At 47.7% G+C, this 26,880-nt stretch overlaps 2 protein-coding genes across 5 annotated transcripts; one reads left to right on the plus strand and one right to left on the minus strand.

Annotated features, from left to right (window-relative positions):
• The first annotated feature begins 346 nt into the window (after window positions 1–346).
• On the plus strand, window positions 347–5,198 carry LOC129830795 (hairy/enhancer-of-split related with YRPW motif protein 1-like). 2 transcript variants are annotated; one of them, XM_055893529.1, is made up of 5 exons: window positions 347–406; window positions 1,222–1,297; window positions 1,426–1,509; window positions 1,734–1,815; window positions 2,226–5,198. In XM_055893529.1, exons 1-5 carry the CDS (start codon window positions 387–389, stop codon window positions 2,897–2,899), a joined length of 936 nt encoding a protein of 311 aa, XP_055749504.1. In that variant the 5' UTR covers window positions 347–386; the 3' UTR covers window positions 2,900–5,198. The 2 variants fall into 2 exon arrangements, with proteins under 2 accessions (XP_055749504.1, XP_055749503.1); XM_055893528.1 differs by lacking the exon at window positions 347–406 and adding an exon at window positions 434–822.
• A 3,815-nt stretch (window positions 5,199–9,013) lies between these two features.
• Window positions 9,014–25,731, minus strand: LOC129830796 (stathmin-2-like). Of its 3 annotated transcripts, XR_008755637.1 has the most exons (6): window positions 25,322–25,718; window positions 13,516–13,611; window positions 13,163–13,341; window positions 12,648–12,839; window positions 9,874–12,382; window positions 9,014–9,833 (listed from the first exon to the last, which is right to left on the minus strand). XR_008755637.1 is itself a non-coding variant. In XM_055893531.1 (5 exons), exons 1-5 carry the CDS (start codon window positions 25,338–25,340, stop codon window positions 12,323–12,325), a joined length of 543 nt encoding a protein of 180 aa, XP_055749506.1. In that variant the 5' UTR covers window positions 25,341–25,731; the 3' UTR covers window positions 9,014–12,322. The 3 variants fall into 3 exon arrangements, 2 of the variants coding, with proteins under 2 accessions (XP_055749506.1, XP_055749505.1); XM_055893531.1 differs by having other exon boundaries at window positions 9,014–12,382; window positions 13,163–13,338; window positions 25,322–25,731; XM_055893530.1 differs by having other exon boundaries at window positions 9,014–12,382.
• Window positions 25,732–26,880: the final 1,149 nt, after the last annotated feature.

Genomic DNA, 26,880 nt, shown 5'->3' on the forward strand with positions numbered 1-26,880 from the left:
CACTATTGGGACCCATAGGGGATGTGGTGTGGCGGTGACACATAACTTTTATGTGGCACAGTCCCCATCCTCTCCGGTCCCTAAAGCGTCTTAACTACGCATTACGTCGCTCCTTCCGCTCCGTGGTGGGTAGGATTAGACTTCATAGTTTGCTCATGTACACTGGCTCTATTTTTGATGAGTTAGTATTGGATTACAGGTTCACACGCTAGCCTCTAGACCGCCCGTCGCCCCGACCAATTGCCCCATTCATTCCAAGCGCCGGAGACGGCGTCGCCCCTGATTGGTTATCAGCCTTGGGCTAAGAAACTTTCCCACGGCCAGCGCGTGCTGACAACCGGCCAGCCACTCCTCACAACCGGGACAGACAGCCACAGTGCTTGCGGATGGACGGACGGACACTGGGGTGAGTGTGTCACGAACCGACAGTCTATTGGACCCCTATCAAACTTATTCATAGAACGGGGTGTGTCTGGGCCATAGAGTTTGCGTGCAACTGTGCTGTCACTCAAACTCATGGCTGTCTCGTAATTGGCAAGTTATGGTGCCATGTCCCGCCCCTCCTGGGTGGCAGGCGTGTAGAAATGATACGGTGGGAAGGCTTGGTCCTTCAAACGAATCAACTCGAGGTGTACCTGACAGACGCACAGAGAGTCGGAGAATTGGAAGACGTGGACTTTATATATATACACACTGTACTGTACTCTGAACGAGGGAAAAACAGCAGCGGATTAAAATGAAAAGGAATCACGATTTTAGCTCATCGGACAGCGAGCAGGACGAGAACATTGAGGTTGAGAAGGAGAGTGCCGATGAAAATGGGTACGTTTGTGTCCAATATTTGGGTACTTTGCGTTTTTACTGCGTTACTATTATACGTTCCGAATCCCGTTCCAAGTATCTTACCCCTTGCTTTAGTGCTGTTTAAGAAAAGACGTGCGAAAAGCAGAAACTGAATTGCGCAATTTGGTCATTTCCATGGCATTATCTAAGTGGTTCCCAACAAGGAGTACTAGGACCCCTGGGGGTACTTGGCCTATCAACAGGGGGTACTTGAAGACTCATGATACCATAGGCTTACTGTTAAAATGCACGAGGGGTTACTTCAGGGGTACTCCAGACAAAGCAAAATGTATTTGGTGGTACAGTAATTGAAAAAGGTTGGGAACCACTGAAAAATAATACACATTAATATAATAATTGTATGTATTTTTCTTTCAGGAATGTGAGTTCACCCCTTGGGCCGATGTCTCCATCAACAAAAACTCAAGTGAATGCGAGGAAGCGCCGTCGAGGAGTGAGTAACCTACATTTCCCCAATATCTCATTGGAATTCTTGTGCATAAAAGTGTGTAATACGCACGTTTTTACACTAGCTAAATGTTCTCTTTCTGCAATGACTAGATGTTCCAATCTCTCTTACAGATCATTGAAAAACGGCGCCGCGACAGAATCAACAACAGCCTCACCGAGCTGCGTAGACTGGTCCCGAGCGCGTTTGAGAAGCAGGTAAAATCCGATCCGCGGGTCTTACATAAAACCAACCCCCCATCAACATGTCTGACAGAATACCATATAGTGCTTTGAACTCGTAGAGAAAAATCAAGATCATATATTTTCTGCACGTTTTCAGAAAATAACGAATAAAAATGTCCAGTTTATATATTCAATGATTTAAAGATATTCAATGACGTTTTATTTGTTTAATTAATGTGCATTCTGCAATCCTGCAGGGGTCAGCTAAACTGGAGAAAGCAGAGATTCTGCAGATGACGGTGGAACATCTGAAGATGCTTCATGCTGTTGGAGGAAAAGGTACGTTATATATTTTAAATACTAGAATAAATAACCATAATAAATTCATTATTACTGTAACATGTTTTTGAAGTGCCATAATATTGATTGACTATAAGGTTAGTGATATGGATAATATCTTTCACTTCACTGAGTTGTTCTGGAAACTCAAGCTACTGTATGCAATCTCATTAAATCTTTTAATACATGATTTAGATGTTGAATAACACACCGATAGGTCTACAATAGTCAAAACAGGTCAGGCAGGCTTACTTTAACTCTCTCCCTGGCCTGACACACCCTGGGGCCAATTGATTGTTATTAGTAGACTTCTGTACACTCCCTTAGACATCTGCTATTCCAGCTCTACTTGTTTGGTGTTATTCGCTGAAAACACCTCATTAACCGTTCTTGTTCCCTCTCCCTTGTAGGTTACTTTGATGCCCATGCTCTGGCCACGGACTACCAAGGTCTGGGTTTCAGGGAGTGTCTGGCTGAGACAGCCCGCTACCTGAGCATCATCGAGGGGCTGGACAGCGCTGACCCCCTGAGGATCCGCCTGGTCTCCCACCTGAATAGCTACACGTCCCAGAGAGAGGCCCTCTCCATCTCTGGGCTGGGGCACCTGGCCTGGGGCTCGGCCTTCGGGTCGCCCCCCTCCGCCCCACTGGCCCACCTCCTCCTCCGGCAGCAGCACCATCAACATCAGCAGGGGGCGACGTTACAGTTACCACGGAGCGTCTCCAACAGCCCTCCGTCATCCTCCTCTTCTACTCCTTCATCCTCCTCTCCGATTGAGAGAGCGCCACGTTCCTCGCCCCATGGCCATGCTCCCAGCAGGCTTAGCGGTGCCACCCCCCTCTCTGAGCCCCTCCCCCCGGGACTGAACCTCACCGTGACCTCTTCAGCCGCCATGACCGCCAAGCTCTCCCCTCCCCTCTCTCTGTCCTCCCTCTCCACCCTGTCGGCGTTCCCCTTCCCCTTCAGTGCCTTCCCCCTGCTGTCCCCCAGCACCCTCAGCTCCCCTGCCTACACCCCCTCCAGCCAGGCCAGCCTGGGGAAGCAGCCCTACCGGCCCTGGGGCATGGAGATAGGCGCTTTCTGAATGATCTTTAACCCCCCTCCACACAGACTAAACTGACCATATAGATCAATAGAGGTCGCACCATCACTATGAACTCAACTCAGTTCACCAGCTGAGCAGGACCTTTCCATGGCCAGACAATGTTTTTCTAGACCTTTCCATGTCCAAGACAAGATTATGTTTTTCTAGATCCTTCCATGGCCAAGACAATGTTTTTCTAGACCTTTCCATGGCCAATACAATGTTTTTCTGGACCTTGCCATGGCCAAGACAAGATTATGTTTTTCTAGACCTTTCCATGGCCAAGACAATGTTTTTCTGGACCTTTCCATGGCCAATACAATGTTTTTCTGGACCTTGCCATGGCCAAGACAATGTTTTTCTAGACTCTTCCATGGCCAAGACAATGTTTTTCTGGACCTTGCCATGGCCAAGACAAGATTATGTTTTTCTAGACTCTTCCATGGCCAAGACAAGATAATGTTTTTCTAGACTCTTCCATGGCCAAGACAATGTTTTTCTAGACCTTTCCATGGCCAAGATTATGTTTTTCTAGACTCTTCCATGGCCAAGACAAGATGGAGTTTTTCTATCTCACATCCTATAGAGGATTTCTTAGAAATTGTGTTTCAAATCAAAGTTTGTTGGTCACACACATATTTTGCAGATGTTATCGTGGGTGTAGTTAAATGCTTGTGTTTCTAGCTCCAACAGTAATACCTAGCTAAATGCTTGTGTTTCTAGCTCCAACAGTTATACCTAGCTAAATGCTTGTGTTTCTAGCTCCAACAGTAATACCTAGCTAAATGCTTGTGTTTCTAGCTCCAACAGTAATACCTAGCTAAATGCTCGTGTTTCTAGCTCCAACAGTTATACCTAGCTAAATGCTTGTGTTTCTAGCTCCAACAGTAATACCTAGCTAAATTCTTGTGTTTCTAGCTCCAACAGTTATACCTAACTAAATGCTTGTGTTTCTAGCTCCAACAGTAATACCTAGCTAAATGCTTGTGTTTCTAGCTCCAACAGTTATACCTAGCTAAATGCTTGTGTTTCTAGCTCCAACAGTTATACCTAGCTAAATGCTTGTGTTTCTAGCTCCAACAGTAATACCTAGCTAAATGCTTGTGTTTCTAGCTCCAACAGTAATACCTAGCTAAATGCTTGTGTTTCTAGCTCCAACAGTAATACCTAGCTAAATGCTTGTGTTTCTAGCTCCAACAGTAATACCTGTTACTGTTCACTTTTTACATTCTATGATATAATATGATCCATAAAAAGAGGCACGACACTCTTCTCCATTAAAACAGTTGATTGCGAATTAATGAATTAATAATAAATAATCTTCAACATATGGCAACAATCCCTCAAACACACTGCAGTGTCCCTGTGTACCTGTATCTTTGCTCAGAGATATAGTATATAGACTATATATTACAGTCCAATTTTGAGATGACATTTAAATGACATGGTGCAAGTGATCAATTCTGTTCGAGATTCTGCACAGATTATTGTGAACATTCTGACTTCATATGATTACACCAGACAATATATAGTTACAGTAACCTCAATGTGGCCATGGATGTGTTACTCATTTAAAGGTTGAATGTTACATTAACATTAATGTAACTTAACTTCAGGCTCTTTACTTTATTACAAAAGTAATATTGAATTATCTTTGGTTGACAAACAAAGATAATTTATCTTCTGCTTGGATAGTTCCATTTGTGCCACTGACTTAGTCTGCCTTTAATTCCATTTTGTCTACAATTTAATAATTGATATGCTGAATTCACACCTACATCTCAACCAAAAATGTAAGTTATAGAATAGGAGTAAATCAAATGAAACTTTATTGAAAGAGCATTTACAGTTTGATTTGATTTAGTCCTATTCTTTTAGTTAGATTTTTGGTTGAGATGGAGACTTTAATACAACATATAAATTATTAATTTGTTAGACAAACTGGAATTAAAGCCAGACTAAGTCAGTGGTACAGATGGAGCCATCCAAGCAGAAGATAAATCTCCTTCAAATGTTGATATTTGGTTGCGTTGACAACCAAACACAATTAAATATCACTTTTGAAATACAATAAATATCCTGATAACTTGTTAACAAATTATATGTTGGATTCACGTCTCAACTCAACCAAAAATCAAAGTTAAAGAATGGGATTAAGTCAGTGCCTCAGATGGAACTATGCAAGCAGGACATACATCTCCTTTAAATGTTGATATTTGTCTCTCTTATTAGATGAATCACAGTGATAACAGATTAATCAGTTGTATAAATAAACAAAATACCTGACATTTTATTCCAATTGGAACTTTGCTGTGCTTTTTAATGGTTGAAAGCGCAGTGATAGACATTTGGGTGACGACTATACCAAAAATCCTACGTTGTGTTTTTCCATTGGAATTTGGTTGTGCTTTTAGATGCTTAAAAGCATAGTGATAACACATTGTCAATTCAACTAACTTTGGGCTGTGTTTTTGAATATGTGACTATAGGTTGTAATGTCATTGATCAACGTCTCAACCAAATATTACCCAATTTTCCACATAGAAAGGATGTGGTGTGCCCAGTGGGAATAATCCCTGTTCCTGTCCCTATCTCTGGCTCTGTCCCTGTGGTGTTCTCTGCTGTGCTGTGACAGTCAACGCCCGGCATCAGCCACAGCCTCTGGGTCTCTCTCTGTGGCCTCTCTGAGTGTACAGGAAGCTATTAACAACGAGGGGATATCCTGAACAATGGCAGCCTGGCGGGCCCTACCGGGTGGGAGTGGGAAGAGAGGGAGGAGGGGGAGAGAGGAGGACAGAGAGAGAGAGGGGAAACAGAGAATAGTGTGGGAAGAGAGGGAGGAGGGGGAGAGAGGGAGGACATAGAGAGCGAGGAGAAACAGAGGGTAGTGTGGGAGGCAGAGAAGGCAGTGTGGGAGAGAGGAGTGTGGGAAAAGAGAGCAGAGGGAGAGATCAAGATGGAGAGACGAGAGAGGGGAGAGGTAGGAGAGAGAGAGCGGACAGTGCTGCTTTGTCCCAGAGCCATGATTACAGCCCACTCTCCTCCCGGTGTGCTTGACTCCCACGCTCCCCTAAGTTACTTGTGCTGGGCTGCCCGTCAGAGGAATGATAAAACAGCCTCCTCCTTTCATCGACGCTCAGCCAAATTATCCTCTATCTCTCCCACACCCTTTCCCTCCCTCTTTCACTCTTTTTGTCACCATCCATCCTCATTATAGTTTTTCCTGTATTTCATTTGCCAGACTTGAAAGGTGATTCTCACCAGTAACTATGGGGGAAGTGTCTACACTACAGTCTCGTGTTTTCTTATGTAATCCCTCAAACCAATGATGGACTTCAATCAATCAATCACATTTATTTATAAAGCCCTTTTTACATCAGTAGATGTCACAGTGCTATACAGAAACCCAGCCTAAAACCTAAAACAGCAAGCAATGCAGATGTAGAAGCACGGTGTCTAGGGAAAACTCCCCTAGAAAGGCGGGAACCTAGGAAGAAACCTAGAGAGTTACCAGGCTACAAGGGGTGGCCAGTCCTCTTCTGGCTGTGCCGGGTGGAGATTATAACAGTACAGGGCCAAGATGTTCAAACGTTCATAGATTACCAGCAGGGTCAAATAATAATTATTACAGTGGTTGTAGATGGAGCAACAGGTCAGCACCTCAGGAGTTAATTTCAGTTGGCTTTTCATAGCTGAGCATTCAGAGTCTGAGACATCAGGTGCGGTAGAGAGCGAGAGAGTAGAAAACAGCAGGTCTGGGAAAGGTAGCACGTCCGGTGAACAGGTCAGGGTTCCATAGCTGCAGGCAGAACAGTTGAAACTGGAGCAGCAGCAAGACCTAATACCCTGAGACAAGGCTGAGTTTAGCCCACGAAGATCTCCACCGCACGAGACAGAGGGGGCGCCAACCCGGACAGATCACGTCAGGGACTCAGCCCACTTAAGTGACGTACCCCTCCTAGGGACGGCATGGAAGAGCACCAGTAAGCCAGTGACTCAGCCCCTGTAATAGGGTCAGAGGCAGAGAATCCCAGTGGAGAGAGGGGAACCAGCCAGGCAGAGACAGCAAGGGCGGTTCGTCGCTCCAGTGCCTTTCCGTTCACCTTCGCACCTCTGCGCCAGACTACGCTCAATCATATGACCCACTGAAGAGATTAGTCTTCAGTAAAGACTTAAAGGGTGAGACCGAGTCTGCGTATCTCACATGGATAGGCAGACCATTCCATAAAAATTGAGCTCTATAGGAGAAAGCCCTGCCTCCAGCTGTTTGCTTAGAAATTCTAGGGACAATAAGGAGGCCTGCGTCTTGTGACCGTAGTGTACGTGTAGGTATGTACAGCAGGACCAAATCAGAGAGACAGGTAGGAGCATCCCATGTAATGCTTTGTAGATTAGCAGTAAAACCTTGAAATCAGCCCTTGCCTTAACAGGAAGCCAGTGTAGAAAGGCTAGCACTTGAGTAATATGATCACATTTTTTGGTTCTAGTCAGGATTCTAGCAGCCGTGTTTAGCACTAACTGAAGTTTATTTAGTGCTTTATCCGGGTAGCCGGAGAGTAGAGCATTGCAGTAGTCTTACCTAGAAGTGACAAACGCATAGATGACCTTTTCTACATAATTTTTGGACAAAACGTTTCAGATTTTTGCAATGTTACAAAATATTCTTGATATGTTCGTCAGAAGAGAGATCAGGGTCCAGAATAACGCTGAGGTCCTTCACAGTTTAATTTGAGACGACTGTACAACCATCAAGATGAATTTTCAGATCCGACAGAAGATATCTTTGTTTCTTGAGACCTAGAACAAGCATCTCTGTTTTGTCCGAGTTTAAAAGTAAAACATTTGCCGCCATCCACTTCCTTATGTCTGAAACACAGGCTTCCAGGGAGGGAAATTTTGGGGCTTCACCATGTTTCATCGAAATGTACAGCTGTGTGTCGTCCGCATAGCAGTGGAAGTTAACATTATGTTTCTGAATGACATCACCAAGAGGTGAAATATATAGTGAAAACAATAGCGGTCCTAAAACGGAACCTTGAGGAACACCGAAACTTACAATTGATTTGTCAGAGGACAAACCATCCACAGAGACAAACTGATATCTTTCCGACAGATAAGATTAAGGTCTCTAATCTCTCCAAAAGAATGTGTTGATCGATGGTGTCAAAAGCAGCACAAGGTCTAGGAGCACGAGGACAGATGTAGAACCTTGGTCTGACGCCATTAAAAGGTAATTTACCACCTTCACGAGTGCAGTCTCAGTGCTATGATGAGGTCTAAAACTAGACTGAAGCGTTTCTTATACATTGTTTGTCTTCAGGAAGGCATTGGGTTGCTGCTCAATAGCGGAATGGGAGATTCGAAATAGGTCGATAGTGTTTTACATTTTCTGGGTCAAGGTTCGGCTTTTTCAAGAGAGGCTTTATTACTGCCACTTTTAGTGAGTTTGGTACACATCCAGTGGATAGAGAGCTGCTAATTATGTTCAACATAGGAAGGCCAAGCACAGGAAGCAGCTCTTTCAGTAGTTTAGTTGGAATAGGGTCCAGTATGCAACACTTAAAACACTTGAGTGTCTCCATTGATTCAGGTCCTGGTCGTGTTGTGATTCTAGATCCTGGTCGTGTTGTGATTCTAGGTCCTGGTCGTGTTGTGATTCTAGGTCCTGGTCGCGTTGTGATTCTAGGTCCTGGTCGTGTTGTGATTCTAGGTCCTGGTCGTGTTATGATTCTAGGTCCTGGTCGTGTTGTGATTCTAGGTCCTGGTCGTGTTGTGCAGACAACTGGACAATTGAGCTTTGGAGAAATACGCAGATTCAAAGAGGAGTCTGTAATTTGCTTTCTTGTACGGGGGTCAAGTTGTTACAGCACTGCCAACTGTGATCTTTTGTCACCACCTGCTGGTCATATGTGACTCTACAACTGTGGAAGATCACCTATTCTCCTTTGTCTCTTCCATATTTTTATTTATTTCTCAAAACTAATTCAGAGACAGAAATAAACATTCTAGGATAATACATATATAAATCCTTTTTTTTTCATAGGTCCTTTGAATTATTTTTGTCTCATTCAAAGGCAATACAACAAACAAGAATAAGAACAAACAAAGCCAATATCATTCACAGAACCCGAAACCTTTAATTACCACAGCTTGCTCACAAAGATATATGTGGAGGGGGAAAACACACAAACAGGAAGAGAGAGAGACAGCCAGATTCATCACCACAGACAGGACCCTGTGATGTCGCAGACAGGACCCTGTGATGTCGCAGACAGGACGCTGTGATGTCATTAGTATGTGACGGATGGTTGGATATACAGCTCCAACATCCTGGCTGGTATAATTAAGCTCTAAACCAGAGAAACAGCACACGCGCACACACACGCGCACACCCCTACTGAAACATACACACTCTCTCACACATCCACCCACCCCTACTGAAACATACACACTCTCACACACATCCACCCACCCCTACTGAAACATACACACTCTCTCACACACATCCACCCACCCCTACTGAAACACACACTCTCAAACACATCCACCCACCCCTACTGAAACACACACTCTCACACACATCCACCCACCCCTACTGAAACATACACACTCTCTCACACACATCCACCCACCCCTACTGAAACACACTCTCTCACACACATCCACCCACCCCTACTGAAACATACACACATCCACCCACCCCTACTGAAACACACACTCTCTCACACATCCACCCACCCCTACTGAAACACACACTCTCAAACACATCCACCCACCCCTACTGAAACACACACTCTCACACACATCCACCCACCCCTACTGAAACATACACACTCTCTCACACACATCCACCCACCCCTACTGAAACATACACACTCTCACACACATCCACCCACCCCTACTGAAACACACACTCTCAAACACATCCACCCACCTCTACTGAAACATACACACTCTCACACACATCCACCCACCCCTACTGAAACACACACTCTCACACACATCCACCCACCCCTACTGAAACATACACACTCTCTCACATCCACCCATCCCTACTGAAACACACACTCTCACACACATCCACCCACCCCTACTGAAACACACACACATCCACCCCTACTGAAACATACACACTCTCTCACACACATCCACCCACCCCTACTGAAACACACACTCTCACACACATCCACCCACCCCTACTGAAACATACACACTCTCTCACACACATCCACCCACCCCTACTGAAACACACACTCTCACACACATCCACCCACCCCTACTGAAACATACACACTCTCTCACACACATCCACCCACCCCTACTGAAACACACACTCTCACACACATCCACCCACCCCTACTGAAACATACACACTCTCACACACATCCACCCACCCCTACTGAAACATACACACTCTCACACACATCCACCCACCCCTACTGAAACATACACACTCTCTCACATCCACCCACCCCTACTGAAACATACACACTCTCACACACATCCACCCACCCCTACTGAAACACACACTCTCACACACATCCACCCACCCCTACTGAAACATACACACTCTCTCACATCCACCCATCCCTACTGAAACACACACTCTCAAACACATCCACCCACCCCTACTGAAACACACACTCTCACACACATCCATCCACCCCTACTGAAACATACACACTCTCTCACACACATCCACCCACCCCTACTGAAACACACTCTCTCACATCCACCCACCCCTACTGAAACACACACACTCACACACATCCACCCACCCCTACTGAAACACACACTCTCACACACATCCACCCACCCCTACTGAAACATACACACTCTCACACACATCCACCCACCCCTACTGAAACACAGACTCTCACACACATCCACCCACCCCTACTGAAACACACACACATCCACCCCTACTGAAACACACACACTCTCTCACACACATCCACCCACCCCTACTGAAACACACACTCTCACACACATCCACCCACCCCTACTGAAACACACACTCTCTCACACATCCACCCACCCCTACTGAAACACACACTCTCACACACATCCACCCACCCCTACTGAAACACACACACATCCACCCCTACTGAAACACACACCCTTTGTCTTCCATTGTCATGTCAGGATCTTCTAGCAGTTATTATATGTCTGTGTGCTGGTTGTCTTCTCACGTCTTACATGTTACCTACTTGTTCTGCTGTGCCATAGTTTGCCGAACACAGTTAAGAGACGACGGTACAATGACTCATTCTCAATAGTGAGAGAGTCAAACTATGATTCTCCAGAGAGAGTGAAACCTCCGTAGTAGCATTTGGCTTGGTTCCTCTGTGGCACAACATGAAAGAGCTGAGAGGGCCCATTAGCCTATTTAAGGACATGGATGTTACTTAGTGATCTACCATTGCTTATGCGTTAACCGCTATATGAGCTTGTAGTATTCTAGGCACGATTACATTATCTACACGTCTAAGATGGTACATACAGTACATGCTGAGAGAGTGATTGACAGATGACGCTGGGGGGTCTTGGGAACGAGAAAGGACCATAACACCCTTCTGTGACATCCCGGTATGAACCAATGATGTCATGTGACTTCTGCGATGCCCAACTGACAGAATTTAGCAAGCTCCTCTTAAACGACATGTCATGTTTGCCAAATTCCTCAGTCTGTGTATGTGCGTGTGTGTGAATGAACTACTCTATGTAAGAGAGTGGGAGATCAGAAGGCAGGAGAGAATCGGCTCATAAAAGCTATAGTATTCTCCTGAAGTCTAACTAGTCTCTCTCCTGGGAGTCAATGAGCAGCCTGCATTATCATCATTCCCACACCGACTGACTGACTGACTGACTGATACAGAAACAGACATGGTCAGAAGATAACCAGCGCAAACGCACGTCGGCTAGCTGGCGAACTCACAACAACACAGAAGCCTTATAGTACGAGAGAAACTGCAAACGATTTTTGTTTGAGAAAAAAATTAAATAAAGTACATCCATAGATAGAGAAAATGCTAAAATGGCCCACTGAAATACTTCTGCTGTACTATCCTACTGTATATAACAAAAAAATAAGTATTTACAAAAACAATACCCACTTTAACTTGGTTGGTTTTTCATCTTTTCTTTTTTCAGCATTTGAAATCGAGCAAAAACATTATTTATTAGGGAGGAGTGGGCGACATTTTGGTAATTTTTTTGCAATCCCCCCCATTTGCTAATGCTGTTGGTGTGGGGTTTCCGGTGGGTCCTCCTCCTCACTCTTGGGGGGGGGGTCTTCTGCCGCTGGGGGTGCTGTAGAAGTGGGGTTGTCAGGGGAGTCCCTTGGGAGGGGGCAGGGAGGAGTAGAGGGTACAGGAGGGTGGCTGTAGGGGGGTATGATGGTTTGTGGCGCCCCTGGCCTGCTCACGCTGTTAGCTCTTCTCTCAGCTCTTTGTTCCTGCGCACCACCTGGGCATGCCTCTCCTGAGGACAACACAGAGAGAGATGCTGCCATGTTGGAAACCTCTCAATACTGACCCAGCCCTGAGATTCTCTGGTTCAAGTCTGTCAATTTACGCTCCCTTTTCAGCTGACATATTCAACTACAATGGCCAGTGTTTCATCCATGAATGATGCCCGAAGCCCCTACCAAAAAATATCAAAGCCTTCTACCTTGCACAACCTCTTGTCCACTCCCCTGGTCTTGCTGTCTCCACCTACCATCTTTCCCACCAAGCTCTCCTCTCACCTTCTCCTGCAGGCGCTCCATGATGCAGGCCAGGTAGGCCTGGCGATTCTCCTTGATCTGCTCCATCTTCATGGTCAGCTTCTCCTCTGCCATCTTGCTGAAGTTGCTGTTCTCCTCCATGGCCTTCATCACCACGTCCCTCTCGTGCTCCCGCTTTTCTGCCAGGGCCCTGAGAACCTGGGCCTCCTGGGACTGAAGCGGCGATAGAATAGAATAGAGTAGAATATAATCGAAAACAGTAGAATAGAACAGAATAGAACAGAATAGAATAGAGTAGAACGCAGGATAATCCAAGAAACAAGGTGGGAACGAGAGGGTAAGAATTGGTTTTAGTGTCATTCCTTTGCCTGATGAATATGATAATTGCTTAGTAATAAGTAAGTAAGTATAACAGTCAAAGTCTAAGCCAAGCCAAGGTATAGGCTAAGAAGGATAGGACAAAGTGTCATATGCTAGCATGATTCAGTGTGATACAGTGACTGAATTAAGTTGTCGGCTTATGCTAAGGGACTCACTCTCCTCCGGTCCTCAGCGGCCTCCAGCTTCTTCTGGATGTCCTCCAGAGAGACATCCTTCTTGGGAGGCGAGGTGACGCAGTGAGCCGTGTCCGACACCGGAGAGGGGGGCTTCAGGATCACCTCGAAGGCCTGGCCAGAGGCACGCTTGTTGATGGGCTTCACCTCCATGCCTGCTACTAGAAGAAGGGAACAGGCAGAGGAAAACCAAAGAGGGAAACTCTAAATCCTGCCTTTGTAGTGATAATATTACCACAAATCAAACTTTCACTTTTGTTTGTAATTCCCTCTTGGTTGCCTTTGCTGTAAGTTGAAAGAAACATTTTAAAAAGTCAGGTGACATTTCTGTTTACCTTGGAACTCTCCCACCAGGTTCTTGCGTGTCTCTGGGTACAGGCAGGAGCAGAGGAGAGACAGGACAGACATCTCCTTCATCTTCTCTTTGTACGCTGTGGAGAACACACACACACAGAGACAGACAGACAGACCGTTAACCTACTTTCTCATCCTCATAAATTATCATCTCACATGGCATCGCCATCGTTAGATGTTTAGGAAAATAAATATTCAGCAAATCCTTAAAAATAAAAGAACGCATGATCATCAAAGGCGGTCTAGTCTGGTGAGAAGAATCAGCTTGAGGTTTCTAAGCCCCATTTTATTGGGCTTTGTTTGTGCAGACTGTGAAGGGAAGTAGGATGTGTGAAGGGAAGTGGGATGTGTGTGTGTGTGTGTGTGTGTGTGTGTGTGTGTGTGTGTGTGTGTGTGTGTGTGTGTGTGTGTGTGTGTGTGTGTGTGTGTGTGTGTGTGTGTGTGTGTGTGTGTGTGTGTGTGTGTGTGTGTGTGTGTGTGTGTCTGTGTGATGTGTCCTCCTATGCTCTGATCTCCACAGCGGTCAACCACCTCCCCACAGGATTCATTCTCCACAGAGGTCGACCACCTCCCCACAGGATTCATTCTCCACAGCGGTCAACCACCTCCCCACAGGATTCATTCTCCACAGCGGTCGACCACCTCCCCACAGGATTCATTCTCCACAGCGGTCGACCACCTCCCCACAGGATTCATTCATCATCAGCTATACATTTCATTTTAGCCTATTATTTATTCACTTAGCTAGCAGAGTCTGTCGCTAGCATTGGTAACATCCAACAGCCATTTAACAGCAGGGATAGCACCTGCAGTCATACTGATTATGGCTGATGTTGCTGAAAGCTACTAGACTGTTCCGGAATCCAAACTGAATTGTTCTGCCATCATGACTTTTAAGTGAATCAATAGTGATTCCAGGTTAGAATGCTACAGAGCTGTACTGGCACCCAAAGTGGGATGTGAACCTACTGTAGCATCCCATCAGGGAGCCAGCAGAAAGAAGACATTTACTTCATCCTATTGTACTGCAACAGACAGTCTGGCTATGTCCTCTACCTCTCCTGGCTGCTGTTTATAGTGTACAGTACAGTGTCTGAAGGCACAGGGTACCGCCGGGGCACCTCGACGTGCCAAGTAGAACCCAGCTTATATGATCCATCATCCATCACACGCTGTGGGCTGCAGGGCTGGAATGTGCTACATTGACCCCTGACTGATGTCCCTGGCTGGGAGTCAACATTGAGAAAAGGAAATCTCTAAGATTTACAGTTGGACATGGAGGAGAGAAGTGTAGCTAGTGCCCATGGACGTTCTGCTGTTGCACATCCGGCCAAACCATCTCCCTGTCTTTCTGTCTGTTTCGAATGAAGTGTATTCTAGCACCTACAGCAGTGGTGCTGCACCACCAGACAACCCCTCTCCTCTCCCTGTCTCAATCTGTCTGCTATAACAGGCAACTCTCAGCCTAGCAGACGCCACGGGGCATCAGATGACTGACTCTCTGATGGGCTTGTTAACCCCTCCTAGAAGAGAGGGAAGAGAATGAGAGGAGAGCGCAGAGAGGAGGACTGGGTTAGCTCTCTTTGATAGGCGTGTTAACCCCTCCTTTGCAGAAGACGAGGAGAAGGAGGAGAAAAGGGGGCCTGGGTTAACCCCTTCTTTCCAGAAGACGTGGAGGAGGAGGAGAAAAGGGGGACGGGGTTAACCCCTCCTTTCCAGAAGACGAGGAGGAGAAAAGGGGGACTGGGTTAACCCCTTCTTTCCAGAAGACGTGGAGGAGGAGAAAAGGGGGACTGGGTTAACCCCTTCTTTCCAGAAGACGTGGAGGAGGAGGAGAAAAGGGGGACTGGGTTAACCCCTCCTTCCCAGAAGACGTGGAGGAGGAGGAGAAAAGGGGGACTGGGTTAACCCCTCCTTTCCAGGAGACGAGGAGGAGGAGAAAAGGGGGACGGGGTTAACCCCTCCTTTCCAGGAGACGTGGAGGAGGAGGAGAAAAGGGGGACTGGGTTAACTCCTCCTTCCCAGAAGACGAGGAGGAGGAGGAGGAGAAAAGGGGGACGGGGTTAACCCCTCCTTTCCAGGAGACGTGGAGGAGGAGGAGAAAAGGGGGACGGGGTTAACCCCTCCTTTCCAGAAGACGTGGAGGAGGATGAGGAGAAAAGGGGGACTGGGTTAACCCCTCCTTCCCAGAAGACGAGGAGGAGGAGGAGAAAAGGGGGACTGGGTTAACCCCTCCTTTCCAGGAGACGTGGAGGAGGAGGAGAAAAGGGGGACTGGGTTAACCCCTCCTTTCCAGAAGACGAGGAGGAGGAGGAGGAGAAAAGGGGGACTGGGTTAACCCCTCCTTTCCAGGAGACGTGGAGGAGGAGAAAAGGGGGACTGGGTTAACCTCTCCCATAGAGGAGAAAAAGAAAGGGGATAAGGGGGATGTGAAGAGGAGGAGATGAGGGCTGATTTGGGCTGGCTGACTCCCACAAGGATCGAGGGTCCTCAGGGAAGGCAAATGGAGGCTGCTGCCTTCAGTGGAGCGGTGGAGGGGATTTTAATCTGTAATTACCGGACCAGACCATCTCTACTGGTGGGTGGTGGAAGTGTGTGTAGGCGTGTGTTTGTGTGTGCATCTGTGCTTAAGTGTGTGTGTGTGTGTGTGTGTGTGTCTGTGTGTCTGTCTGTGTGTGTGTGTGTGTCTGTGTGTGTGTGTGTGTGTGTGTGTGTGTGTGTGTGTGTGTGTGTGTGTGTGTGTGTGTGTGTGTGTGTGTGTGTGTGTGTGTGTGTGTGTGTGTGTGTGTGTGTGTGTGCATACAAGTGCATGAGTAGGTTCACACACACACACACCACACTAACAGCCCTGTAAGTGCCGGGAACCACAGACAGCAGCCATTTTCCCTTCAGGACGACTCAGCTTGTCAGTGATGTCAGTGATGTGAACACTTGGTGGTTCAGTGCAGCAGATAATGCAGGTTAAGTGCTTATTGAGCAGGTCAGAAGATAACTGCGGCTGGCAGCTGTCAGCCTGCTCTCGCCCTGGCCAGCTGTGTGTTTTGGTGTTTAGGGAATGTTGTCAACAGAGTTATACTGGAAAAGATATGTATATTAAATGCATTTGTTCAATGTTTGACCAAATTCTAAACTAAACATTGTTATTCTATTAGGATGCAGTAAAAACACACAATTCTACTGTGTATTAATCATAAAGAGAAATAATTTTGTCATCTTTTCAGCAAGTTTTACACTGAGCATCCTCTTCTATTCCCACGGAGATCTCCTCCTCACCACGGAAACAGAGGCAGGTACCATGCTTAATGTTGTAATCCTTTAGCATGAGACCACAGATCATCAATAACCCCTCCTCCCCTGTCCTGTTGTTCCCGTCCCTCCACCCCAACTCAATACTGTCCTGTTGTCCCCCGTCCCTCCAACCCAACTCAATACTGTCCTGTTGTTCCCGTCCCTCCACCCCAACTCAATACTGTCCTGTTGTTCCCGTCCCTCCAACCCAACTCAATACTGTCCTGTTGTCCCTGTCCCTCCACCCCAACTCAATACTGTCCTGTTGTCCCCCATCCCTCCAACCCAACTCAATACTGTCCTGTTGTCCCCCATCCCTCCAACCCAACTCAATACTGTCCTGTTGTCCCCCATCCCTCCAACCCAACTCAATACTGTCCTGTTGTTCCCATCCCTCCACCCCAACTCAATACTGTCCTGTTGTTCCCCCGTCCCTCTAACCCAACTCAATACTGTCCTGTTGTCCCCCGTCCCTCCAACCCAACTCAATACTGTCCTGTTGTCCCCGTCCCTCCACCCCAACTCAATACTGTCCTGTTGTTCCCCCGTCCCTCCACCCCAACTCAATACTGTCCAGGTTGTCCCCCGTCCCTCCACCCCAACTCAATACTGTCCTGTTGTTCCCATCCCTCCACCCCAACTCAATACTGTCCAGGTTGTCCCCCGTCCCTCCACCCCAACTCAATACTGTCCTGTTGTTCCCATCCCTCCACCCCAACTCAATACTGTCCAGGTTGTCCCCCGTCCCTCCACCCCAACTCAATACTGTCCTGTTGTCCCCAGTCCCTCCACCCCAACTCAATACTGTCCTGTTGTTCCCCATCCCTCCAACCCAACTCAATACTGTCCTGTTGTCCCCGTCCCTCCACCCCAACTCAATACTGTCCTGTTGTTCCCGTCCCTCCACCCCAACTCAATACTGTCCTGTTGTCCCCCGTCCCTCCAACCCAACTCAATACTGTCCTGTTGTTCCCGTCCCTCCAACCCAACTCAATACTGTCCTGTTGTTCCCGTCCCTCCAACCCAACTCAATACTGTCCTGTTGTCCCCCGTCCCTCCAACCCAACTCAATACTGTCCTGTTGTCCCCCGTCCCTCCAACCCAACTCAATACTGTCCTGTTGTTCCCATCCCTCCAACCCAACTCAATACTGTCCTGTTGTTCCCATCCCTCCAACCCAACTCAATACTGTCCTGTTGTCCCCCGTCCCTCCACCCCAACTCAATACTGTCCAGGTTGTCCCCCGTCCCTCCACCCCAACTCAATACTGTCCAGGTTGTCCCCCGTCCCTCCACCCCAACTCAATACTGTCCTGTTGTTCCCATCCCTCCACCCCAACTAAATACTGTCCTGTTGTTCCCGTCCCTCCACCCCAACTCAATACTGTCCAGGTTGTCCCCCGTCCCTCCACCCCAACTCAATACTGTCCTGTTGTTCCCCGTCCCTCCACCCCAACTCAATACTGTCCAGGTTGTCCCCCGTCCCTCCACCCCAACTCAATACTGTCCAGGTTGTCCCCCGTCCCTCCACCCCAACTCAATACTGTCCTGTTGTCCCCCGTCCCTCCACCTCAACTCAATACTGTCCTGTTGTTCCCATCCCTCCACCCCAACTCAATACTGTCCTGTTGTCCCCCGTCCCTCCACCCCAACTCAATACTGTCCTGTTGTCCCCCGTCCCTCCAACCCAACTCAATACTGTCCTGTTGTTCCCATCCCTCCACCCCAACTCAATCCTGTCCTGTTGTCCCCCGTCCCTCCAACCCAACTCAATACTGTCCTGTTGTTCCCGTCCCTCCAACCCAACTCAATACTGTCCTTTTGTCCCCGTCCCTCCAACCCAACTCAATACTGTCCTGTTGTCCCCCGTCCCTCCACCCCAACTCAATACTGTCCTGTTGTCCCCCGTCCCTCCAACCCAACTCAATACTGTCCTGTTGTTCCCCGTCCCTCCACCCCAACTCAATACTGTCCTGTTGTTCCCCGTCCCTCCAACCCAACTCAATACTGTCCTGTTGTCCCCCGTCCCTCCACCCCAACTCAATACTGTCCTGTTGTTCCCCGTCCCTCCACCCCAACTCAATACTGTCCTGTTGTTCCCCGTCCCTCCAACCCAACTCAATACTGTCCTGTTGTCCCCAGTCCCTCCACCCCAACTCAATACTGTCCTGTTGTTCCCCATCCCTCCACCCCAACTCAATACTGTCCTGTTGTTCCCGTCCCTCCACCCCAACTCAATACTGTCCTGTTGTCCCCCGTCCCTCCACCCCAACTCAATACTGTCCTGTTGTCCCCCGTCCCTCCAACCCAACTCAATACTGTCCTGTTGTCCCCCATCCCTCCAACCCAACTCAATACTGTCCTGTTGTCCCCCGTCCCTCTACCCCAACTCAATACTGTCCTGTTGTTCCCATCCCTCCACCCCAACTCAATACTGTCCTGTTGTCCCCCGTCCCTCCACCCCAACTCAATACTGTCCTGTTGTTCCCATCCCTCCACCCCAACTCAATACTGTCCTGTTGTCCCCCGTCCCTCCACCCCAACTCAATACTGTCCTGTTGTTCCCGTCCCTCCACCCCAACTCAATACTGTCCTGTTGTCCCCGTCCCTCCACCCCAACTCAATACTGTCCTGTTGTTCCCGTCCCTCCACCCCAACTTAATACTGTCCTGTTGTTCCCGTCCCTCCACCCCAACTCAATACTGTCCTGTTGTCCCCCGTCCCTCCAACCCAACTCAATACTGTCCTGTTGTCCCCCGTCCCTCCACCCCAACTCAATACTGTCCAGGTTGTCCCCCGTCCCTCCACCCCAACTCAATACTGTCCAGGTTGTCCCCCGTCCCTCCACCCCAACTCAATACTGTCCAGGTTGTCCCCCGTCCCTCCACCCCAACTCAATACTGTCCTGTTGTTCCCATCCCTCCACCCCAACTAAATACTGTCCTGTTGTTCCCGTCCCTCCACCCCAACTCAATACTGTCCTGTTGTTCCCCGTCCCTCCACCCCAACTCAATACTGTCCTGTTGTTCCCGTCCCTCCACCCCAACTCAATACTGTCCTGTTGTTCCCGTCCCTCCACCCCAACTCAATACTGTCCAGGTTGTCCCCCGTCCCTCCACCCCAACTCAATACTGTCCTGTTGTCCCCCGTCCCTCCACCCCAACTCAATACTGTCCTGTTGTTCCCATCCCTCCACCCCAACTCAATACTGTCCTGTTGTTCCCATCCCTCCACCCCAACTCAATACTGTCCTGTTGTCCCCCGTCCCTCCACCCCAACTCAATACTGTCCTGTTGTCCCCCGTCTCTCCAACCCAACTCAATACTGTCCTGTTGTTCCCATCCCTCCACCCCAACTCAATCCTGTCCTGTTGTCCCCCGTCCCTCCAACCCAACTCAATACTGTCCTGTTGTTCCCGTCCCTCCAACCCAACTCAATACTGTCCTTTTGTCCCCGTCCCTCCAACCCAACTCAATACTGTCCTGTTGTTCCCGTCCCTCCAACCCAACTCAATACTGTCCTTTTGTCCCCGTCCCTCCAACCCAACTCAATACTGTCCTGTTGTCCCCCGTCCCTCCACCCCAACTCAATACTGTCCTGTTGTCCCCCGTCCCTTCAACCCAACTCAATACTGTCCTGTTGTTCCCCGTCCCTCCAACCCAACTCAATACTGTCCTGTTGTTCCCGTCCCTCTAACCCAACTCAATACTGTCCTGTTGTTCCCCGTCCCTCCAACCCAACTCAATACTGTCCTGTTGTTCCCATCCCTCCACCCCAACTCAATACTGTCCTGTTGTCCCCCGTCCCTCCACCCCAACTCAATACTGTCCTGTTGTCCCCCGTCCCTCCACCCCAACTCAATACTGTCCTGTTGTTCCCATCCCTCCACCCCAACTCAATACTGTCCTGTTGTTCCCGTCCCTCCACCCCAACTCAATACTGTCCTGTTGTTCCCATCCCTCCACCCCAACTCAATACTGTCCTGTTGTCCCCCGTCCCTCCAACCCAACTCAATACTGTCCTGTTGTTCCCGTCCCTCCACCCCAACTCAATACTGTCCTGTTGTTCCCGTCCCTCCAACCCAACTCAATACTGTCCTGTTGTCCCCCGTCCCTCCAACCCAACTCAATACTGTCCTGTTGTCCTCCGTCCCTCTAACCCAACTCAATACTGTCCTGTTGTTCCCCGTCCCTCTAACCCAACTCAATACTGTCCTGTTGTTCCCCGTCCCTCTAACCCAACTCAATACTGTCCTGTTGTTCCCCGTCCCTCCACCCCAACTCAATACTGTCCTGTTGTTCCCATCCCTCCACCCCAACTCAATACTGTCCTGTTGTCCCCCGTCCCTCCACCCCAACTCAATACTGTCCTGTTGTCCCCCGTCCCTCCAACCCAACTCAATACTGTCCTGTTGTCCCCGTACCTCCACCCCAACGCAATACTGTCCTGTTGTTCCCGTCCCTCCAACCCAACTCAATACTGTCCTGTTGTCCCCCGTCCCTCCAACCCAACTCAATACTGTCCTGTTGTTCCCCGTCCCTCCAACCCAACTCAATACTGTCCTGTTGTTCCCGTCCCTCCACCCCAACTCAATACTGTCCTGTTGTTCCCGTCCCTCCACCCCAACTCAATACTGTCCTGTTGTTCCCGTCCCTCTAACCCAACTCAATACTGTCCTGTTGTCCCCCGTCCCTCCAACCCAACTCAATACTGTCCTGTTGTCCCCCGTCCCTCCACCCCAACTCAATACTGTCCTGTTGTACCCATCCCTCCACCCCAACTCAATACTGTCCTGTTGTCCCCCGTCCCTCCAACCCAACTCAATACTGTCCTGTTGTCCCCGTCCCTCCACCCCAACTCAATACTGTCCTGTTGTCCCCCGTCCCTCCAACCCAACTCAATACTGTCCTGTTGTCCCCCGTCCCTCCAACCCAACTCAATACTGTCCTGTTGTCCCCCGTCCCTCTAACCCAACTCAATACTGTCCTGTTGTCCCCCATCCCTCCAACCCAACTCAATACTGTCCTGTTGTCCCCCGTCCCTCCAACCCAACTCAATACTGTCCTGTTGTTCCCGTCCCTCTAACCCAACTCAATACTGTCCTGTTGTCCCCCGTCCCTCCACCCCAACTCAATACTGTCCTGTTGTCCCCGTCCCTCCAACCCAACTCAATACTGTCCTGTTGTCCCCCGTCCCTCCACCCCAACTCAATACTGTCCTGTTGTTCCCGTCCCTCCACCCCAACTCAATACTGTCCTGTTGTTCCCCGTCCCTCTAACCCAACTCAATACTGTCCTGTTGTCCCCCGTCCCTCCACCCCAACTCAATACTGTCCTGTTGTCCCCCGTCCTTCCAACCCAACTCAATACTGTCCTGTTGTCCCCCGTCCCTCCAACCCAACTCAATACTGTCCTGTTGTTCCCGTCCCTCCAACCCAACTCAATACTATCCTGTTGTCACTGTCAATACTGGGGCCTTATAGGTTTCCAGAGCCCAATAAGCCCAAACAGCAGCCTGACTGCACTGTGTGTGTGTGCGTGCACGTGCGTGAGTGTGCGTGAGTGTGTGTGTGATGGAAAAAACTCATCAGTTAGTTTACAACCCAGCCTTTACTCTACAATATAATCAGTGGAGTAATTACAGCATTCATGAGGGGTTCCAGTGAAAATGGGCTACTGAGTGGGATGGTAGGTGGAGAATATTACCAACGAGGGAGGTTTCAGACATTAGTATGCATTGTTGAACACTGAAATGCAGACAAGAGGCCTAACCCGCCTGAGCCCAAACGGTTTCTATTTTTCATACCACACCCAAGACTAATGTTCCCTATTTGATGTAATGTCATAGACCTGGACATATATTAGGGTACAATGACTAGTTTAACTAAGGTGCATTCATCAGGTTCCCAACGATAGCCTCTCCTCTCTGGCTGGGATATTGGATTTCATCTTTTGCTTCAGTCGTATACATTTTCTTCTCCAACTATCGATCGGTCTTCAGAAGTGATGAATACAGCTCAATGGCAACAACAGGCACAAGAGTGAGTCTGGCAGAACTGGTTCAGGGATGCACTCAGTGACACTGCAGAGGCTGTGCATGATGAACTCTGGGTGGCGCCATTCTCCCAGAAAGCTTTGGCCCCTGAACACAAAGGCTGGAGAGGAGAAATCTGGTGGCCACACCTAACTCATGGGCTTGCCTAAGAGATCAGACCGTAGGCTGTACCCTACGCATAAAACCTAATAATCAGGATCTGAGAATATTTATGAAATCTCTATAATATATAATATAAATGAATGAGGATCTGTTATGTTAATGGATGTGTTATGTTAACAGATCTGAGGATCTGTATGTTAATGTAAGCATGTTTGATGTCCCTAGACAAATCAGAAGCCAAGTGGGCCGAGAGCATAAATTTTGGCTGGTGGTCAATAGGCCTGCAGCTATACGCAATTGGGAGAAGGCTGTGTATGCCACATCTCTCAAATATCCTGCCTGCCTGTCTCTCTTCCTGTCTGCCTGCATGTCTATCTGTCTTCCTGTCTGTCTTCCTGCATGTCTGTCTGTCTGTCTGTCTGTCTGTCTGTCTGTCTGTCTGTTTGCCCCCCCCCCCCCCCTGCAAAAAGTGCATTGATCCCAGACTGTACATATTCTCAAATTAATGTCCATTTCTATTCCAGTCATTGTCATTTATAATATGGTACACAACCAACCCACAGCTGATCCTGCCTGCCGACCTGCTTGCCCTTGCGCCCACCTACAACGTCTATGACGATTATGTACCCCGGAGGGTTTGGCCCACCCCACTCGCCCTGTGTAAGTCTACAACTCAATCATTTAAAAAAACATAACAGCGACACGGCTAGGCCGGGTCATGATGGACCAGCCCGCTGCCGATGCAGACAGACGTCAGGACCTGACACACTTCCATTTATTGCTGTCTGTCTGCCGGCGCATCTATCCATCAACGACATATTCATCCAGAATAAAAGTAACCCCTTGACCGTCACCATAGAGACAGGCCTCACTCAAAAGCGCACTAAATGCGCATGAATGTGCTCCATTACACATTACAGAATCTTGGATAGACTTTTACACTTTAAACTAGAGAATGTCTTTAAACATGTATTGTGACTGACGCAGCAATATAATAGATGCCCATACTGTATAAGCAAATCAGGCCCAGCCCATGCAATACAAATAATATCAAGCCCAGCCCATGCAATACAAATAATATCAAGACCAGCCCATGCAATACAAATGATATCAAGACCAGCCCATGCAATACAAATGATATCAAGACCAGCCCATGCAACACAAATGATATCAAGACCAGCCCATGCAATACAAATGATATCAAGACCAGCCCATGCAATACAAATGATATCAAGACCAGCCTATGCAATACAAATGATATCAAGACCAGCCCATGCAATACAAATGATATCAAGACCAGCCCATGCAATACAAATGATATCAAGACCATCCCATGCAACACAAATGATATCAAGACCAGCCCATGCAATACAAATGATATCAAGACCAGCCCATGCAACACAAATGATATCAAGACCAGCCCATGCAATACAAATGATATCAAGACCAGCCCATGCAATACAAATGATATCAAGACCAGCCCATACAATACAAATGATATCAAGACCAGGCATGAAATTGCTGTAATATGATGCCACATTTCAACTTCCATCCATTAATTTTCATTGCAATTCGTAATTCTTCACCTGACAGCTTCGGCTTGGATATAAAATGCACGAACAAAGATACATTTATTCTCAACAATTTCTCTCATCATTCAAATGGATTGAGCATAACATTCTAATTAACGCTAGTCCAGTCTCTATAATAGGATTTGTAACGGGTTAGACTAATTTAGAGCCTTGAAGAGCTGCTTTGCGCTCATGATGAGAGGGAGAGAGACCGGGATGTTGGGTGCGGTCGGTCTGTCTGCATTATGCTGCTGTATGAGCATGTGTCGGGGGCTAGAGCGGCAGGTGCGGCAGCCAGCATCCATCCATGGATTCCCTATCGCGTTCGAATAATCTATCGCAAATGTGCCATTGGATTTCTTCAATCTAGGCTATTTATTCGCATTATGCACAATGTAAAATTGGAGATAGAATCTGTCTATAATAAAATATTATTGGGCTAGGCTATTTAATCATAAGGTGTAGCCCACTATCATCATCCGACCCTGTTGATATAAAACAAACACGAATGCACGCAGTTCAGGCTCAATGAAGACAAAAGCAAGATGATTGCACCACTCACAAGTAGAAAACAAAAATATTGTTTGACATGCGACAGACTTTGACCGCTCCCTTGATTCAATGCTTGGCAGTCTTTTGTGCCAAGGTGTCGCCGCTGTTATCTCACACAGGCAGCATCCTCACACACAGTCAAGCAAAACCACCACCCACAGCTCTGTGCCTATCAACCCGTCCCAAAAACACAGACAAATAACGGTAAACCGTTAGCTTACCAATTGCTGTTTTAGCCATGTCTGTCAGTTTGTGCGGCGTTGGTGGTGAAAGAAGTGGGCTAGGCTACTGGAGCGGCGTTGGTGGTGAAAGAAGTGGGCTATAGGCTACTGGAGGGAACGTGCGTCGCAGTTTCTGGTCGGTGCGTGGAGAGAACGGGGAGCACTGCTGTAAGGCACTGAGTCAGCAAGAACACTGCTATGTGGGGAAAGACAGCACTGCGCGAGACAGCAAGGGGGCTCGTGAATTACGAGCATCTACGTGCTCAAGCAGATTGGCTACCGTGGTCCCCTGACGCGCATCCCCAAAGCAAGAGACGGTCGCTTTTTCCTCTAATGTCCCTTTCTATTGGAGTGTTCAGTCGCCCCTATTAAAGGAGACGGGGTGGCTGTTTCCCCTCTGTTGTTTTTAGGGTGACGCCCGCGGAAAAGGCTTGGCAGAGCTGAACCGCTCCTAATGGCTCTTGTCCATGGTGCTGAAAAGGCATCAGGGAGGCAGGCAGGGTAATAATAGGCTCAACTTAATGGAAATAAACGTTGAAAGTAAATTAAACATCATTTGACCACAATATATAAGGCTAATGTTCCGTGCGTGACCTAACTACAAAGTAACAAATAGGACTGCAGTGAAATCTTAAAATTGATGTATCAATGCAGACAAATACCCTCTCTAGTCTATAGCATATTTCATTGGTATACAATTATTTATTTAAATGGTAAAGCGCTAAATGGCCTTTTACTTAACAGTAACACGTCTTATTCATACGTCTGAATGATAAAAGGCTGGCTGAAAATATAGCCTATCCAAAATTGAAACCTGCAATGGTATCTGCCAAAATCTTACTGTGAATGCGCTCTCTACAATGTTCCCTCTCCAAACTGTAGATGGCAGTAGTTAGTTACATTTACTAGTTCCCAGATCTTCTTTACTAGATTTTCAGCCATCAACCAGAGTGGGTTATTAGACAAATAAACCTTAATAATGAATGGGTACATGGGATCACATTCATTTCACATAAGACATTAGTGTGACTTTTTCAAATATTAAAAAAGTATTTTTATGAAAAAGTGTTGGGTATTCCCATTAAAGAGGCTATGGCAGTACTATCTAAAGTTAATAATCAACGAAATAACAAGGAAGACCCAGCCACATCACACCCAAGAGTGAACCAGTATCTGGGCAAAGGCTCGTCATATTCATAGTCTCCTTTGCCCAGATACTGGTTCAACCCAAGAGGTACTGATTAACCATAATGGGCTTCTTTAGGACTGGCTGGATGAGCACCGCACACTCATTTAGGGGAACTGGAATAGATGCACTTCACAGTTCACACACTCTGGTCTCATAACCTCATCATCATCCAGTGAGATTGTGAACTAAACTTTTGAAATAGCAATTTTCAGGAGTGTTCACAGGCACACAGGTTTCCCCTTCTCACAGAACAGGAAATCAATGAGCTAAGGTTCCCTTGTTAGACGGTTGAATATATTGAACACAAATATAAATGCAACACAACAATTTAAAAGATTTTACTGAGTTACAGTTCATATAAGGAAATCAG

This window comes from Salvelinus fontinalis, chromosome 32 (genome assembly GCF_029448725.1).
Source record: "Salvelinus fontinalis isolate EN_2023a chromosome 32, ASM2944872v1, whole genome shotgun sequence".
Classification (NCBI taxonomy): domain Eukaryota; kingdom Metazoa; phylum Chordata; class Actinopteri; order Salmoniformes; family Salmonidae; genus Salvelinus; species Salvelinus fontinalis.